The 15,622-nt window shown below is 46.6% G+C and overlaps 1 protein-coding gene across 1 annotated transcript in view; it reads right to left on the bottom strand.

Annotated features, from left to right (window-relative positions):
* Ehhadh (enoyl-CoA hydratase and 3-hydroxyacyl CoA dehydrogenase) overlaps nt 1–15,622 on the bottom strand; it is a 33,516-nt gene that overhangs the window by 7,208 nt on the left and 10,686 nt on the right. The window contains exons 2-5 of the mRNA XM_048453821.3: nt 14,691–14,794; nt 7,759–7,934; nt 4,791–4,902; nt 2,155–2,259 (exon numbers count right to left, since the gene is read on the bottom strand). Of these exons, the coding sequence (XP_048309778.3) occupies nt 2,155–2,259; nt 4,791–4,902; nt 7,759–7,934; nt 14,691–14,794 (497 nt within the window). The remainder of the gene's footprint in view (nt 1–2,154; nt 2,260–4,790; nt 4,903–7,758; nt 7,935–14,690; nt 14,795–15,622) is intronic.

Here is a 15,622-nt window from a genome sequence, read left to right as displayed (position 1 = left end):
GATCTATACAATGAAGAAATACATAAAGCTGAACAAAAAGCAAACATCCAAAAGTTAGAAATAACTGGGAAAACTAGCAGACCCCAAGCTGGAAAAACATAAACAAAACAAGGGCTGGTGACATGCAAAGCCCAAAGTCCAGTTCCCAATGATCACAAAACAACACACACACAAACAAGCAGACAAACAGACAACCACACCACAAGAAAAAACAAAATAAAAAGTTACTGTTATCCGGACAGTAACTTTTATGGAAGGCTCGTTTCCATCTGTCATCATCCCCTTACAGTTTTTATAATTCATAGAATTCACATGAATTCTAACTGGCTAGAAGAACAAAATATATGTAAATGTTTATGGATTTTTTTTCTTGGAATTGAAATCAAACCCACGGTTTCACTGTGCAGCGCAGTTTCCCTGTGCGGGCGAGCACCTACCCCTAGGCAGAGCCTCACCGCTGAAACATTTGTACATCAAAAGCATGGTGTGTCATTTCCACCCTCTCTCCACGACAATAATGTAAAACAGTCGCCAGAACCATAGGTGACTTAAGTTTTAAAGCAGACCGTGCCTCAACGCTGGGATGCCACCAAGTGGACAAACTCCATAATGTTGCTGAGACCGGCCATCATTTTGTTTTATTAACTTTCGAATTTCATGCTTAGAATTAACTTTAAATGCCGAAGGGAACAAACACCCCCAGACCATAGTGTAAGACCTTGGCCCTTATCCTCAGCTCAAAGAAACTCAACTCTTCAAATGGAATCCAGGAAGACCAGGTGAGGACAGACAGGTTTCTCACAGAAACCTAGGCTGGTACAAACTGAAATCAACAGTACGAATTTGATCCCAAGAACGGCTTAGGAGGCTCTCTGAAAGCTGATTGCGTGTATGAGTGCTCACAAGCCCAGCAGTCCTCCCTGGAGCATAGGGATCCAGAGCTGTGACAGCAGCCTGGGAGGCAGAGCACAGCAGAGGAGTGCTCCCACTTGGACAGGACTTGCTGAGGCCCACTAGGAGTCAGCGATATTTCCCCATAGTACCTCACCTTTGCAGCGGGAGTGCTCCCTCCATACTGAAACCCCAGCTAGCTGGACCGTAGAAAAGATTTCAGGGTGGCAGGGATGTCGCTACCAGGGGCGGCTAACGAGCTTTCACAGGGATGTCTTGGGACAACCCCGAGCTTTCTCTACCAAGCAGAGACTAGCACACACTCCGTTCTGCCTGGGTCCAGCAATCCTCCTAAGCATTTTCTTAAGCAATGTTTAGCTTCTCCCTGCTCGATTAGAGCATGCAGCCTCCCTAAACTTTCCACAGAAGGTATTAGATGGTTTTTGCCTCTGTTGCGACTTCTTGCCGGAAGGCTGTTGAGAACTGAACTCCGACTTTGCGCTTGTCTCCCGGGGTTACGTCACCAGTCCCACTGTTATTGTTTCCTAGCTTACAGGCACACTTTCAAGTCAAAAATCCAAAACGAACCAAAAAAAATATATGTGAAAAGCCAAAACAATTCTATAGGCAAGCGCTAACGGGACAGAAGGCACACTTCTGGTCTGCAATCACAGCAGGGACAGAACTGACTTGTCCAAGACAGAAACTCAGCAGCCATGACCTCTCTGAATGCCTTGCAGGTCTTGTCCTCTATGGTGCCAGCTAACGCTTGTTCTCCTGTTTCAACTTAATTCTATTTTTCACCCAGAAAAACACTCAGAGTATGACATCCCTAAGGTACAGTAGATCAAACTATAAAACCATCTCCTTAAAACTTCGGCAAACATCGGGTTCCTTAAAACTTCGGCAAACGTCGGGTTCCGATCTCAGAGGCAATCACTTCGGTCCTGCGAGCACTTCCGGAAGAGCACGAGCATAGCTCCGCTCTGTCTAGCAGTTACACCTGCGCTCTCTCTGCGTGTCTACCTTCTCTCCACCACACCCTCCTTTTCTGTTATACTGTGATAAAAACACCACTAAAAAGAATGTTCTTTTCATCACCTAGTTCAACATACCGTGGAGTTTATGCCAGATCAATACAACACTTATAGCTTGGCTACATTCGACCACATGGATGCCCGTGAGATACTTAGCGAGTTCCTCATCAGAAAGCACATTTAGCTTATTCCCAATCTTATGCTATTTTTTTAGATAATTCTTTACCCATAATCTTCTGAGCAAATTTGACGGCTTCTTCAACTGGGTCTGACTTCACAACTGCATCCAGAATGCCGAGCTTGAGCGCCTCGCCTGCTAAAACATGTCTTCCTGAAACCAAAGGAAATACACCAATGAATGATGTGAGGATCAACCGGGGGCTTTGCCCTCCCCAGTGGGGAAGGTGGCCATTCCTGGACACACCAGTTAGTAAGTAAAAATGCCTAAGGCCATCCTGACTGCTGTAGCTGATGTTTTGTTTTTGGAGACAGGGTCTCACCTATGTAGCACAGGCTGGCCAGGAATTTGATATGTAGACCAGGCTGGTCTCAAACTCAGAGATCCACCCACCTCTACCTCCCGGGTGCTCTGCCATGCCCGGGGCTGGCCTGTTGTGGTTCAACATCACTGCCAATGTGGCCAGGAAGCTTAAATTCAAACTGTAGCTCTAATTCTTACTATTTGGGGAACCATAGGGATCTGGAGTAGGACTCAGATGCCACCCCTTGTAAATAGAGGTAATTATGTTTACCATAGTAGTTCTGTATTGGGTACAAGAAAAGTGGTCTCTTTAGATTCTTGCAGGGGTATAGAACCTGTCAATCTCTATAGAGGTATGCGAACTGATTGAGGTTTAGATTCTGATAGAAGTGGCAGCAACAGACAGACAGGGCCCTCGACCTTGTACCTGCCACTTACCAGGAACTGCATTGATCAAGAGACGGTCCCCCAATACAGAACTAGCTGGCTGAACAGAGAAATGTGTTCACTAAGTTGGCACGCCACAAAGTACAGTGAAAGTTACACAGGAGAAATTGGACAGAGCTTTGTCTCTCTTTGGCTATCTAGCATGTTGACCCTGCCTTGTACTGTGGACTCTCTACTGGGCAAGCTTTGCAGCCCTGCTCCCTATGGAGGCGGAGGAGCAAGCAGACACCATCGGACAACTGCTATGCCCCGGCAGGGAAGTGGGACCCGTAACCTCAAGCTTGGGGAATCCATGCTCTGATGATCATTCCTCCTCAGCCGCTTCATCAACAGCCTTCCAGACCTCCTCATCCTGTCACCAAGTTCTTGAGTCTCAGAAAGAATACCAAGGCGGCATACTCGGCTACTAACGCCTTAACAGAGGCCAAGTTCTGCTCCAAACCACTAATGAGCAAACACAAGGCCCTGCGTGCTGAACCCAAAACCTCCCCTGTGGCTTTGTTCTTCCCCAGCCCATGCACAGTGTAGACAGGACCTCTGTCTGGCGGGCTGTAACCACAAAGCACTGGAAGATGGACTCCAAGGAGACCCCAAAGGGACTGGGGCGGAGAGCGCCTCTCACACGGTCAGCGCCGACATGCGTCTTTCCAAATTTCTCCCAGAACTTTTCTCCAACCTAACATTTCAGTGTCTTCACGGAACCTTTCTGAGATGTCATTTGAAAGCCAACCCGGGCCACCAAATCCCACTATCCAATCAAGAAGACAGCTGTGTGATTCCCAGGCCAGCTTGCCTGCTGACTCACAGGGGGCTTTGCTATGCAAATCAAAACTTGTCAACCCCAGAGTTTCTGCTTCTTTCTCCTGAAGCTAGAACAGCAGCATCTTGTGAATCAGTGCTGAGGGCAAAAACCCAACTGAGCTCCCTTGGCTTCTCTTTCTTAAACAAGTCGGGCTTTTTCTTCCTGTTTTTATTCAAGGTACTCTTGTCTTCCTGACGAATTTCTGCCATTTCCTTACAGGCTTAACCCTGCAGACCCTACGGCTTGCAAACTCAGCCCCCACCACGGCTATGCTCTTGTATATTTTGTGCTTCTGCTTCTGTTTTGTCTTTGCATTTCTGCAGAGTGCTGGGTTACAGGCATTCTCTGAAGAAACTGAAATCACTTCAAATATTTCACAGTCTTTAAAATATACCTGTCAGGAAGCAATGTGTAACTTGATTATTTGAGTGGATTTCAAGCCAATACATTTAGTTTTTCTAATTTTCCTTTCACACACTTCATTTAAAAGAGCAAAGTTATATCTAATTCATATAGACTTGGTTTCTATGGTCTCATGTCAGGTTTTTTATTTTCTTATTTTTTTTGTAAATCAGAGCATATAGTCTCTATTATTGATTCTAAAAGATCTTTATCTCTTTACATTCTTAGAAATTATGAAGGACCACACAAAGCTATGGACCTAGACGCCACATCTTCCTGCCTCGGTCTCCTGAGCACTAGGATTATTGTCACCAATCACCACACCTGGTTTCACTCAGTGCCAAGGAACTAACTCAGGTTCACATGTGCGGGACAAACATTCTACCCACTGAGCGACACCAGCTCCAGACATTCAACCTTCTATACCAGCTCTGACTATGATGGTTCCTATATGAATATGTAGTCTACAAATAACATAGACTGCAATATGACCCCCAAACAGAGGCATCCTCTGCACACACTTTTCCTTTAGAAGGCTCTCATGTGGGTTCTTCATGGAAACATTGGGGAAGTACTCAGGCAAATTATTGTTCCTACTTGACAGGTGACAAAATTTGGAGTCAAAGAAATTAAGCTAGCCTCGTTGGGACGTGTGTGGGTAGTTGGTGGCCAAGATCAGACTTTCGAGATGCTGGCTTCATTCTCCAAAACAGCCGAGATTTCCACTGACCTGAGGTAATTAAGTCGAGAGCAACAGGAACTCCAACGAGTCTGGGGAAAAGCTGGGTTCCTCTGGCCCCGGGAAGAATTCCCAGTGTGACTTCTGGAAAGCCAACATGAACCTGTAAGACAGTAAGGGCAGAAAGGCCATCGTAATGAGAGAATGCAATAAGATCTTAGTTTGCCCAGGACTTCAGTGAAGTCAGCAGCAGTCTCTAGAGGACACACAGTGTCTGCTGTCTCCTTACGTCACATTCTGAGCAGAGCTGTGCTGTTCTCACACATCCTTGCTTGGGCACATTTCCTTCTTTGAGTCTATAAGGACCCCTCTCAGATAACGAAATAGTCTTTTTGTGGTTTTCAGGGTCCTTGCAAGCATCAGACTGTGGACCAAACCCCGAGGATGGAAGGGAACGATACAGAACTTCCCGTATCTCCACTCTGCAAAGAACATCCACAATTTCACAATAAAAGGGCAACCAACTAATAATGGACTGGTTATCTGGATAAACAATGCCCCCAAAGAAAGGATACAAGTGGTAAATGATGCTCAGTGTCATTAGCCATTGGGAATGTAAATGCAAACCAAAAGGAAGCCCGGGTGATGCCTGCCAGAGTGAATACAATAAAGAAGGCAGGTGCTCATTTTGGCACCTCAGACTGGAACACTGCAGAGCTGATTGGCATGGGAGCTGCCCAGGGCGGCACACATGTCTGTGAAGCGCTCCATAGTTTTCAATACAGACGGGAACATTAGGGTACAAGTGATTTGAAGGGGGAAATGGGGAAAACGGGGAGTTTTACTCAGGAAGGGGGAAGAACACAACAAACAGAATAACGAAGGAGGATAAATGAACGGCAGAGATGTCTGAAAAGGGGGCCTCAGCAGTTCAGAGCACTGACTGCTCTTCCAAAGGACCTGAGTTCAATTCCCAGCACCCACATGGCAGCTCAGAACTGTCTGTAATTCCAGTTCCTGTGGGTCTGACTTCTTCACGTAGTCAGACAAGCAGGCCATCTGCCAACACACACACACACACACACACACACAAACACACGGACACACACACACATGAACACACACACACATACACACAATGTCTAAAAATCATACTATATCATACTATTATCTCTCTCCCGAAAATTACACATAACACATTTTAATCTGTATCTATGTATAAATAAATATAGTTTAAATTGTATTTCCCCATCTGGTCTGACAACACCACCTACAAGAGTCATAGACAATTTAACAGAAACCCCAACACCAAACATGTGAAGTCCCTGTTCAAGTGGGTCAGGATTGTCTAAGAGACTCCCAAAACACTACAGAATATTGTTATTACCTTTGGCTGCCTCCCAGAGGTGGAAGGTAAGTCCCTATTACTGAAGACACCATGCACTTCAGAAACAGGACCCAGAGGCTGTGAAGCTGGAACTGACCCCAAAACCTCCTCCCTGAGGACCAGCTTTCATGGTCCCACAAGCTTCCAAGGGAGGGAAGCAAGCAACAATCCCGCTATGATGCCCGCGAACCATAGCAAACATCATGGGTGCAATGGTGACAACCACATCTTCATATAAACCAACAGCTCTTGAGTGGGGCTGAAGACCTGCTCAACAAAAGGGAATCCATCCCCGGTACTGGAAACCTAGTCAACTACCCAGGGCTAGTGAAGTCATAGACCTTGGAGGCGAACTTACAGCCTCCATTTAACTAAAGAACACAATCCCTAACTACATTGTAAATATTTGTCCTTGTGCCCACAGAAGTGTAGTCCTCACCCCTCATAGCAAAAACTTCTCTCTGTAATAGATGAAGACCATCACAGAGAATCACAACCAATCAAAATGCAGAGTTGGGGAGCCCACTCCCAGTGGGACATCTACAGAATGCTGGAGCCTAAAGTAATGATCTGTCCTGTCCCTTTAAGAGACAAGGCCCGCCCTGGTGTGGGAGGTCTTTCCGTCTATGTGTTGTTTCATTGGTTAATGAATAAAGAACTGCTTTGAGCCTATGGCAGGGAAGAACAGAACTAGGCGAGGAAAGCTAGGCTGTATGCTGGGAGGCAGAAATGTGGAGTCAGGGAGATGCTATGGAGTCACTGCCAGAGTCAGACATGCTGGAACTTTGTTGGTAAGCCACGGCCTCGTGATGAAATGGATTAAATTAAGATGTAAGAGTTAGCCAATAAGAAGCTGAATCTAATGGGCCAAGCAGTGATTTAATTAATACAGTTTCTGTGTGATTATTTTGGGTGTAAGCTAGCCAGGTGGCCAGGAAGAACAAGCGGCTCACCCTCCCTCCTACACCACCCACTCCCTCCCCTGTCCTCTGAGGCAGGCAGATCTTCTTTCCTGCTTGCCTTTTCCATCTTTCCCTGAAAGAGGCAGCTTCTGACCTCACTCCATTCTCCCCACTTCTCCCCATCCCCCACTCTGTCTCTGTCTGTCTGTCTGTCTGTCTGTCTCTGTCTCTCTCTCTCTCTGCCTCTCTGCTCTTCTCCCTTCTCCCCCTTCCCTTCCATAGCCCACTAAATAAACATCCACCCTCACTCTGCTTGGCATGCCTATCCATATCCTGTCTCTTGCCTGCTGCACAGCTTGCTGCCAGGGACCAGCCGCCTTCGGAGACCTGGGGTGTGATCTCGTGGTGTGCCCATCTGTCTGTCTCTCCTCTTGGCCTGCTGCAGCCACTCAGGGAACTGTGTCATCCCTGCCTAGGACTGGCTGCTCTCAGACCTGCTGCCCACTACCAACGCTTGGGGACCTGCAGCGTCTCTGCCGCTGCGGATCCTGCAACATTTTATTTAATCCATTACACCTAAGGCTCAGGAAACTGTGGAAGAAGGGGGCAGGAATCAAGCAACTGAGCACTGGCACTCAAGATGCACAGGGAAGCCAGCAGCCTCAGCCCAGGTCCACGGGAGAGTTTGCACTGAAGCCCCGCCCTAACCACACCTCTGGGAGCCTCTTACCCGAGCGTTGGCAACCCGGTAGTGACAACCCAAGGCCAGCTCTAGTCCTCCTCCAAGAGCCACACCTTCGATAGCAGCCACCACTGGCTTCTTGTATCTCTGTATTTCGTCCACCACATCTCCCAGTCTGAGGCTAGGAGACGTTACGGGAATGCTGAAGCTGTTGATATCGGCACCTAAAGACACATGGACAAAGGGAGGTGGTTCAGAGTGTCTTTGTCACTAACACCAGGACCGCAGCCAGTCTTAGAAGGCCCAGATGCCTTGAGCTGAGAGGCGCTTTATCTTCAGACTGTAGATAGAAGGAAATGAAAGAAATCAAATCTTTATCAGGAACCATATAATCTCCTAAATTCTATGTTCCCATTTGGTAGCACAGAAAAAGAACTAGATTCTTTACTAAGTCTATCATTTTGACAGTCAGTGCTTCTCACTGTTCACCAACCTAGTTTTCTTCACTCAGAACAAAAGCCTTACAGTGTAAAATGCCGTAGTTAAAGGCAGACTTCTTACGAGTTACATTAGTAACCAACTTAGGGTGTATACATTTTCTGAAAGCATTTTTAAATGGCTTGCTTATTTTTATTTTATGGGTATGGAGATTTTGCCTGAGTGTTGTACCTGTGTGCCACGTGTCTGCAGTGCCTATGGAGGCCAGAAGAGGGCATTAGATTCACAAGAACTGGATGGAGTTACACAGGGCTGTGAGTGGCCATCCCATCCCAATGTGAGCAGGAGTCAAACCCAGGTCCTCTGGAAGAGCAGTCAGTGTTCTTAGTCACTGAGACATCTCTCCAGCCCCTGATAGATTTCTTACGAGTAATAAAATTAATATAGCTTGTCTTTCTGGATTATAAAAATGAGACAGGAATTATAAAAATTTAAAACCTGTACAAAAGCAAAGAAATGAAGGACTGCCTAAACATCATCTCCCAGAGATATGGCTCGAGGCTGCTGAATTCTTCACCCTCCCAAGCGCATGTAAATGGATTTATGGCCTGACTATGATATTTACCTTTTTGGTCTCAGGGGCTATCTGAAGTGACTTGAAAGTCTTAAGAGATCTCAGTATGTCTTTCTAACATGGAGAATGCACGGTAAACCCTTATTTTTTGTCTTCACTTGACAGTGCAGGCAATTCCTAGTGTTCCCACAGGGCATCATCTGTTCTTTGATATCAATAAGCTTGGTATAAACTTAACAAGCAATTGTTTCAGAGCTGAGGGCACAGCTCAGTTGCAGAGGACTAGCAGTGCATGCAAAAATCCCTGTGTTTAGTCCACAGGACTACAAGACATTTTAAATTGAAAATAACAATTTTGGGTAAACCGTATTACTTACTTCTTCATTTTGTTAAGTTGGGTGCATAGCCCCCAGGCCTGGGAGCTGCATTGGTCTGGACTCCAAACCCCAGCATGCCAGGTCCTGACTCCTCCCGGGGTGAGGGGGTGGGGGGGTGGGGGTGGGGCAGGACCACTCCCGCAGGGGATTTAAGTGAGCTCCCAAAGAAGAAACACGTGGTGTCGTGTCCTCCACCCACATTGCATTTGCGGTCTCCTCTCCCAGGTTCCCCCTTGGGGCCACCTGTTAGAAAAAAATTCCTAACACCTTTCCTCCCTTTTCTACCTGCTCCTCACAGATGCCGGGCCTGAGGTGCGCGGCCCACAAGCCATCTCCTTTAAGTCTCCTACCAACTCACCTGCTCAGTATAATCCTCTGCATCACCCGTGAGAAATCTACAGTTTTGAGATATTAACTGATTGTGCAAGACACAACAATTAAATTAAATTACAATTACTCATGAAAGAGAGATACCGCCCCAGGCAGGCAGGATATAAAGCCCGTGCCTCCCTGTAGATTTTTAATCACACAGCAGGGTCACAGAACATCACAGAAACCAAAGATGATTTCACTTCTTGGAGAAAAAAAATAAATTTTGAATACTGGTTTAATGTCTAGAAGTTTTATTAGATTCCTTTTTTAGTTACAAAGAATTTCTGATGAATAATTTTGCTATTCCTGCAAACATTACTGTATCTTTGAGTAACTTGTTTTTTTGTTTTGTTTTGTTTTTTATCTTCCTTCATAACCCTTACACCATGGACTTATTTTTCTAGTTTAGTAGGCTGGCAAGGGTCTAAGTCTAAATGAGAAGGGCTCAACCTTCTCTTTCTCCCCGAAGGAAAGCTTCCTACTCAGAACCTACCTGCTTGCCGTAGGCCTTGTAAACAGGGCTATCTTCTAGCTCACTAAGAATTCTTATCTTTACGTTAACTGCTATTGAATATAATTTTCCCTGCATCTCTTGAAATAATCATATCATTATCCTTTTAAATCTTCTACTAGAATAATAACACTGATAGAGTGTCCCAGCGTTCACACTTCTAAGACAAGAGTAGTTGTTCCACCTTTTATATAACAGGAGGTCCTGTTTAGAAAAACCAAGATTAGGGTTGGCCTATCCTTTTGATTGTTCACAGTACTCTGGTTGGGTACTGCCTCACACTGCCCTGGTCGGGTACTGGCTCACACTGCCCTGGTCAGGTACTAGCTCACACTGCCCTGGTTGGATTCTGGCTCACACTGTCCTGGTTGGATTCTGGCTCACGCTGCCCTGGTCAGGTACCGGCTCACACTGCCCTGGTCGGGTACTGGCTCACACTGCCCTGGTCGGGTACCGGCTCACACTGCCCTGGTCGGGTCCTGGCTCACACTAAGCTCAGGCTAGCATCAACACAAACTGAGACAGATACTTGGCGGCCACATCCACAAAATACCATGACCCTCATCTGACTTAGAAGCAGAGCTTCTACAGATCCGTTCAAGTTCAGAGGAGGTGATACGGGGGCTGGAGCGATGACTCAGCAGTCAAGGGCATCAACTGCTCTTCAAGAGAACCCTGGTTCAGTTCCCAACACCCACATGGCAGTTCAGCACCATCTCTAACTCCAGTTCTAGAGGATCTGATGCCCTCCTCTGGCCTCTGCTGGCATTGCATGTACATGGGACAGGCATACATGTTAGCAAAACACTCATATACATAAAATGAAAATAATGAAGTTTTTTTAAAAAGGAAAATAAATCATACTGGGCAAAAAGGAGCTGCCTACGATCAGGGGACTTCTTTGTGGACCTGCTGGGGGGGAACTCCTGTGGAGACGGAGAGAGGGTAGGGAGTAATACTTCCAAGGCAAGGATTGACAGCGTCTGCCACAGGAAGTCAGAAGGGACAGGCAGAGCTTCTCCCTTGACCCCGGAGTGGAAGGGGCTTCTGATGTCATATCATGAGCTTCCAGCCTCCAGAAACAAGGAACAGGATACTTCCAGTATTCTAAAATAGATTATGGACACTCAGGAGGTAGAGACAGGGCAGATCTCTGGGTTTGAAGTCAGCCTGGTCATAGAGTGAGTTCCAGGTGAGCCAGAGTTATGTGGGGAAACCCTATCTCAAAAAACTGTTTATGAAGGATTTTACCAGTCAAGGGGGTCACCCTGGGGGAACCCACAGAGTCAGCTGACCTGAGCTTGCAGGAGCTCATGGACGCTGGACCAACAGTCAGAGAGCTGGAATGGGACTGACCTAGGCCCTCTGCAAGTGTGTGATGGCTGTGTAGCTTGGTCTCTTAGTAAGGCTTCTAACAGTGAGAGCAGGACCTCTCTCTGGTGCTTAGTTGACTTTGGTAACCTGTTCCCCATGCTGGATTATCTGGCCCTGCCTGACATAAGGGGAGGAGCTCGGTCCTGCCTCAGCTTGATGTGCCATGCTTTGTGCAAGTCCATGGGAGGCCTGCTTCTTTCTGAATGGAGATGGAGGAGGAGTGGATAGGGAGGGGGGGTGGGTGGGAAAGGGGATGGGATGGGAGGAGAGGAGGGATGGGAAACTGGTTGGTACGTAAAATAAATGGAAAAATTTATTTAAATAAAAAAATTGCTTGTGGAAATTGGTTCAGCAGCCTCAGGAGACTTATCCAAAGGAAGTTCCAAACCCCTTCTGTCTCCTTTCTCAAATGTTTGCAAAAGTTGGAGCAGCATTGCCTTTGAATTTGTAGGCGAGTTGGCCGAGGATGTCACCCGGGCCTAGAATTTACTTTGTGATCCTTCTGATTTTTGATTTAGGGTGTTGCTAATGTAGCTCAGGCTGTGGGAAACTCACTGTATAGTTCAGGGGTCCTCAGCCACCTGAGTTGAGATTACAGGCCCGTACCACCCCACGGTTCTGATCCTTCTTCTGTAATGGTTGCACACTGTTTGGGCCTTGCTTCTCCTGGAGTCAGTTTTAATAGATATATATTTTCCTAATTCATATTTCTAGTATCTTCAATGATACCAGCTTTATTTTTAAGCTATCTTTTAATAGTTAAATGTGTTGTTTGACAATTTCACACAAGTATAAAACACATTGTGATGACACTCACCCTCACCCTCTCTTGTGTCCCCCGACCCTACCAACATCCATTCTCTAGGGAATCCCATTCCCACATTCGTGTCTTTGTGTTTTGTTGAATGATCCACCGTGTTTAGCCAGGGCCATCTGTGTGAGGCTGATGGTTAGCAGCGAGTAGATGACCAAACACAATGACTCCTCCCTCTCCCAGCATCTCCTGGAGGTTAACAGTTCATTGAGGAGTGGCAGGGACCCAAGTGCCCCTCCACAGCCCATAACTAAGGACAGGACCTGTCTTGTGCAGGTCCTGTGCAGGTGACTGCAGTCACCGAGAGTCGTGACCACAATGACGGAGTCATGCCTGATGCTATGGTGTGGCCTGTCTCACCTTCCAGTTCCTTTCTTTTGAGGCTGCCTGTCTGTGTAGCCTGAGCTGGCCAGAAGCACATTCTGTAGCGCAGGCTGGCCCCGAGCGCTGAGGCTGGAGGAGCGCAGCACGGCACTCACGTTCAGAGCTCTCAACGGCACTGGTTTTGCTTTCTCCCTCTTCTCTGATTTTCATTGTATTTATGTCCAGGAGCATCTTGTCTGCACGCCCGTCTGTGCTCCAGAAGGGGGCACCGGATCCCTAGAACTGGATGCTGAGAATCAAACCCAGGTCCTATGGAAGAGCAGCCAGTGCTCTTAACTGTTGAGCATCTCTCTCTAGCTCCCCTCTCTCTGTCTCTGTCTCTGTCTCTCTCCCTCCCTCCCTCCCTCTCTCTCTCTGATCAATCTCTTCATAGGTTCCTCAACCTTTTATTAACTTGTACCAAAAACAACAACAAAAAAAAAAAAAACCAAAACACCAACATTACATTATTGCTCCTTTTGAGTTACGTATGCTTGCCGTTTTTCTAATTCTTTCCTCTTTCATCCCCTTCTTCATTTGGTCATGGGTTACTGTTCAGTTTGTTAGTTGCAGTGTTCGGTGATTAGCTTATTAGGTTGAAGGTGTTTTCTTCCCTAAAACAACCCCCTGCAGCTGCGAACTACCTGCTAACTGATGTGTGTGCCATCCTACCCCACAGTAGAGGTTTTACTGCCATTTAGGCCACAGCATTTGCCAAACTTCCTGATAATTTATGCTCTGACTCAAGGATTAAAAAGGAATTTAATTTCCAGACAGACGAGAAGTCCTGCTTGTGTTTTTGCTGTTGATGTGGAGCCCAGCTTGAAGAGTTCTAAAAGAAGTTTAGCAAGACAAGCTCTGTGTACACTGGGAGTGTACCCTGGGCCTTGAAACCATAAAGCACCCCACCACTGAACTATACCCCCAAATTTCATGCTCCAGTTCCAACCTAGTTTTGCAAATACTGCCGATGTGTTTAAGAGGGTACCTTTCCCTATTTACAGATTCACTGTTCCGTACACGTCTGCTAATCAAATGGGGTCCTTGCTGATATTTTGCTAAAAGCCAAACATTTCAGTCCAGGAACTGGCACCCCAGTCCAATTTCTGCCTCATCATCACACAAAACATCGAGTTCTCAATGATTCTGCCCCTCTTCCTGGCCTCACATCATCCAAACCACCACTGTGGGTGTTCAAGCTTTGGGGTCTAGCGAGAAAGCCATTTCATAGCTGGTGTAAAGTCGGTGTCTCTTCCACAACCTTCTTCACCTGGATTTGCTGAGCATTACGATTATGTATGAGATCATCACCACTTTGTCTTAGTTAGTAAAACATCTCTATAGTGTTAGCCAGGCAAAGCCAGCAGTGATTACTGTGGTCAGGACTTCCCATTGTTTCTTCTCCTGACTGTAGCAGCCGTATATTTTCACTGAAATATACAAATATTACCAACACTGAATACCTGTGGTCTGGTGGATTCCCACAACCCTCATTTCTACGTGACTTCCATTGAAGGGTTCAATATATTAATTTTTGGGCAGGGAAAGAAAGAGGTACCACAAACTACACTGAAGGATTCAACACTTCAGATACTTTGGGCCATGCTGTACCTTACCATGCAGTGACCCGGCAGAGCAGTGTCACGATCCCTGGGGGGTGGGTGTCTGAAGGAACATGACTGTCACTTCAGGACGCAGCATGAAAAAAAAAATGATAACACATCCTGAACACATCCTATTCTGGACACAGACTGACAAGAATGCTCAGCCGAGACATCTTAATTAATCCCACACAACCTCCTCCAGCCACAAATTCTAGTCCCTATGCTAATGCTGCAGGCTGAGAAAATGAGGTAAGGTTATCCAAGAGAAAGGCACAAGCTCAGGCAGGGTAGAAGGGACAGACGTGCGTAGAGCAGACACCCAGCAAGTTTGCGGCAGTGCTGAGTGAGATGTTCCGCAGAGGCCGCGGTCCTGTCCAGGTCTCTCTTGGGAGACACGTGTCCCTTCACCCAGGATGCTTCTCAGTCCCACTCCAGTGCCCCCTTTCCTTACCCTCACCGATTTCTGACCCACGGGGGCAGCTGATGCACTGTTGCGTGTGGGCTGGGCAGAGGTCTAGCTAGAGGCAATGGGTGAGATGTAGACAAGAGTTACCTGCGCAGAAGTTGCCGTTTGCTCCACAGATCACGATGGCTTTAATCGTGTGGTCTGACCCGGCTTTCTGGAGTCCATCTCGTATCCCCCTGAGGACGGCTGGGCTAAAAAAAAAAAAAAAAAAAGGTCCACGAAGCCGATTAGTCAAAATTAAATGTCTATGATCTTAGAGATTTCCCTTTACTAATGGTGGATACAGAATGCAGAATCTCACCACAGAACTTCCACTATTTGGTCAATAGTCGACATGTCCACTGTCAATTAAGTGCTGAGCCCATACAGTGAATCCACTTTAAAAGCAATTATCGCTTTGCTTCACTGCGCTCCTACTTTGATCATGAAAAATCATTCGTAACCTGTTTTAAAAGCGTTACTCAGGCTATCACAGCTGTAGCTGTGAGAGAAGTAGCTTCTGGACACTGCCGTGAGAGAAGTCACTCGTCCTGGTTTAATTCACTGCCAGGGAGACTTTTCTGCCTGTGACAGCCAAATTCAGTTCTAATAGATATAGGAGTAGAAGACACGGGCAAAGGAATGTCGGGCGAGTACCACAGTAGCTGCTTTGCCCAGGTTCAGAATGAGGGAGGCATCCATAGAAAATACAGCTAAACCCACTATCCCAGAGGGATGGGATTGCGAGCCAAGGGTGCATCCTGCGGATGGATCTCTCTCCACTCAAGAAGTAGGGAAGACACACTGATTCCACTCAAGACGCCTCTGTAATCACAATGGAAGGGAGAATTTGCCAAGGGGATTAGGGTGGAAAATTGGGGAACCCAGGAAAACCCTCGGGTGACAGCTGCAAGGAAACACGGACCACTTTGACTTGGAATGCTATGTGTTCTGGGTAGAATACTTACGTATACTATGTGAAGGTTTCAGACCAAACTGTGGCAAAAGATGTGCTGAGACCAACAAGACAAAAATCCACG

This window comes from Myodes glareolus, chromosome 2, assembly GCF_982192425.1.
Source record: "Myodes glareolus chromosome 2, mMyoGla1.1, whole genome shotgun sequence".
In the NCBI taxonomy this organism is placed as follows: Eukaryota; Metazoa; Chordata; class Mammalia; order Rodentia; family Cricetidae; genus Myodes; species Myodes glareolus.
Note: the sequence above shows the minus strand (reverse complement) of the source record. Positions and strands in the feature narration are given on the sequence as shown.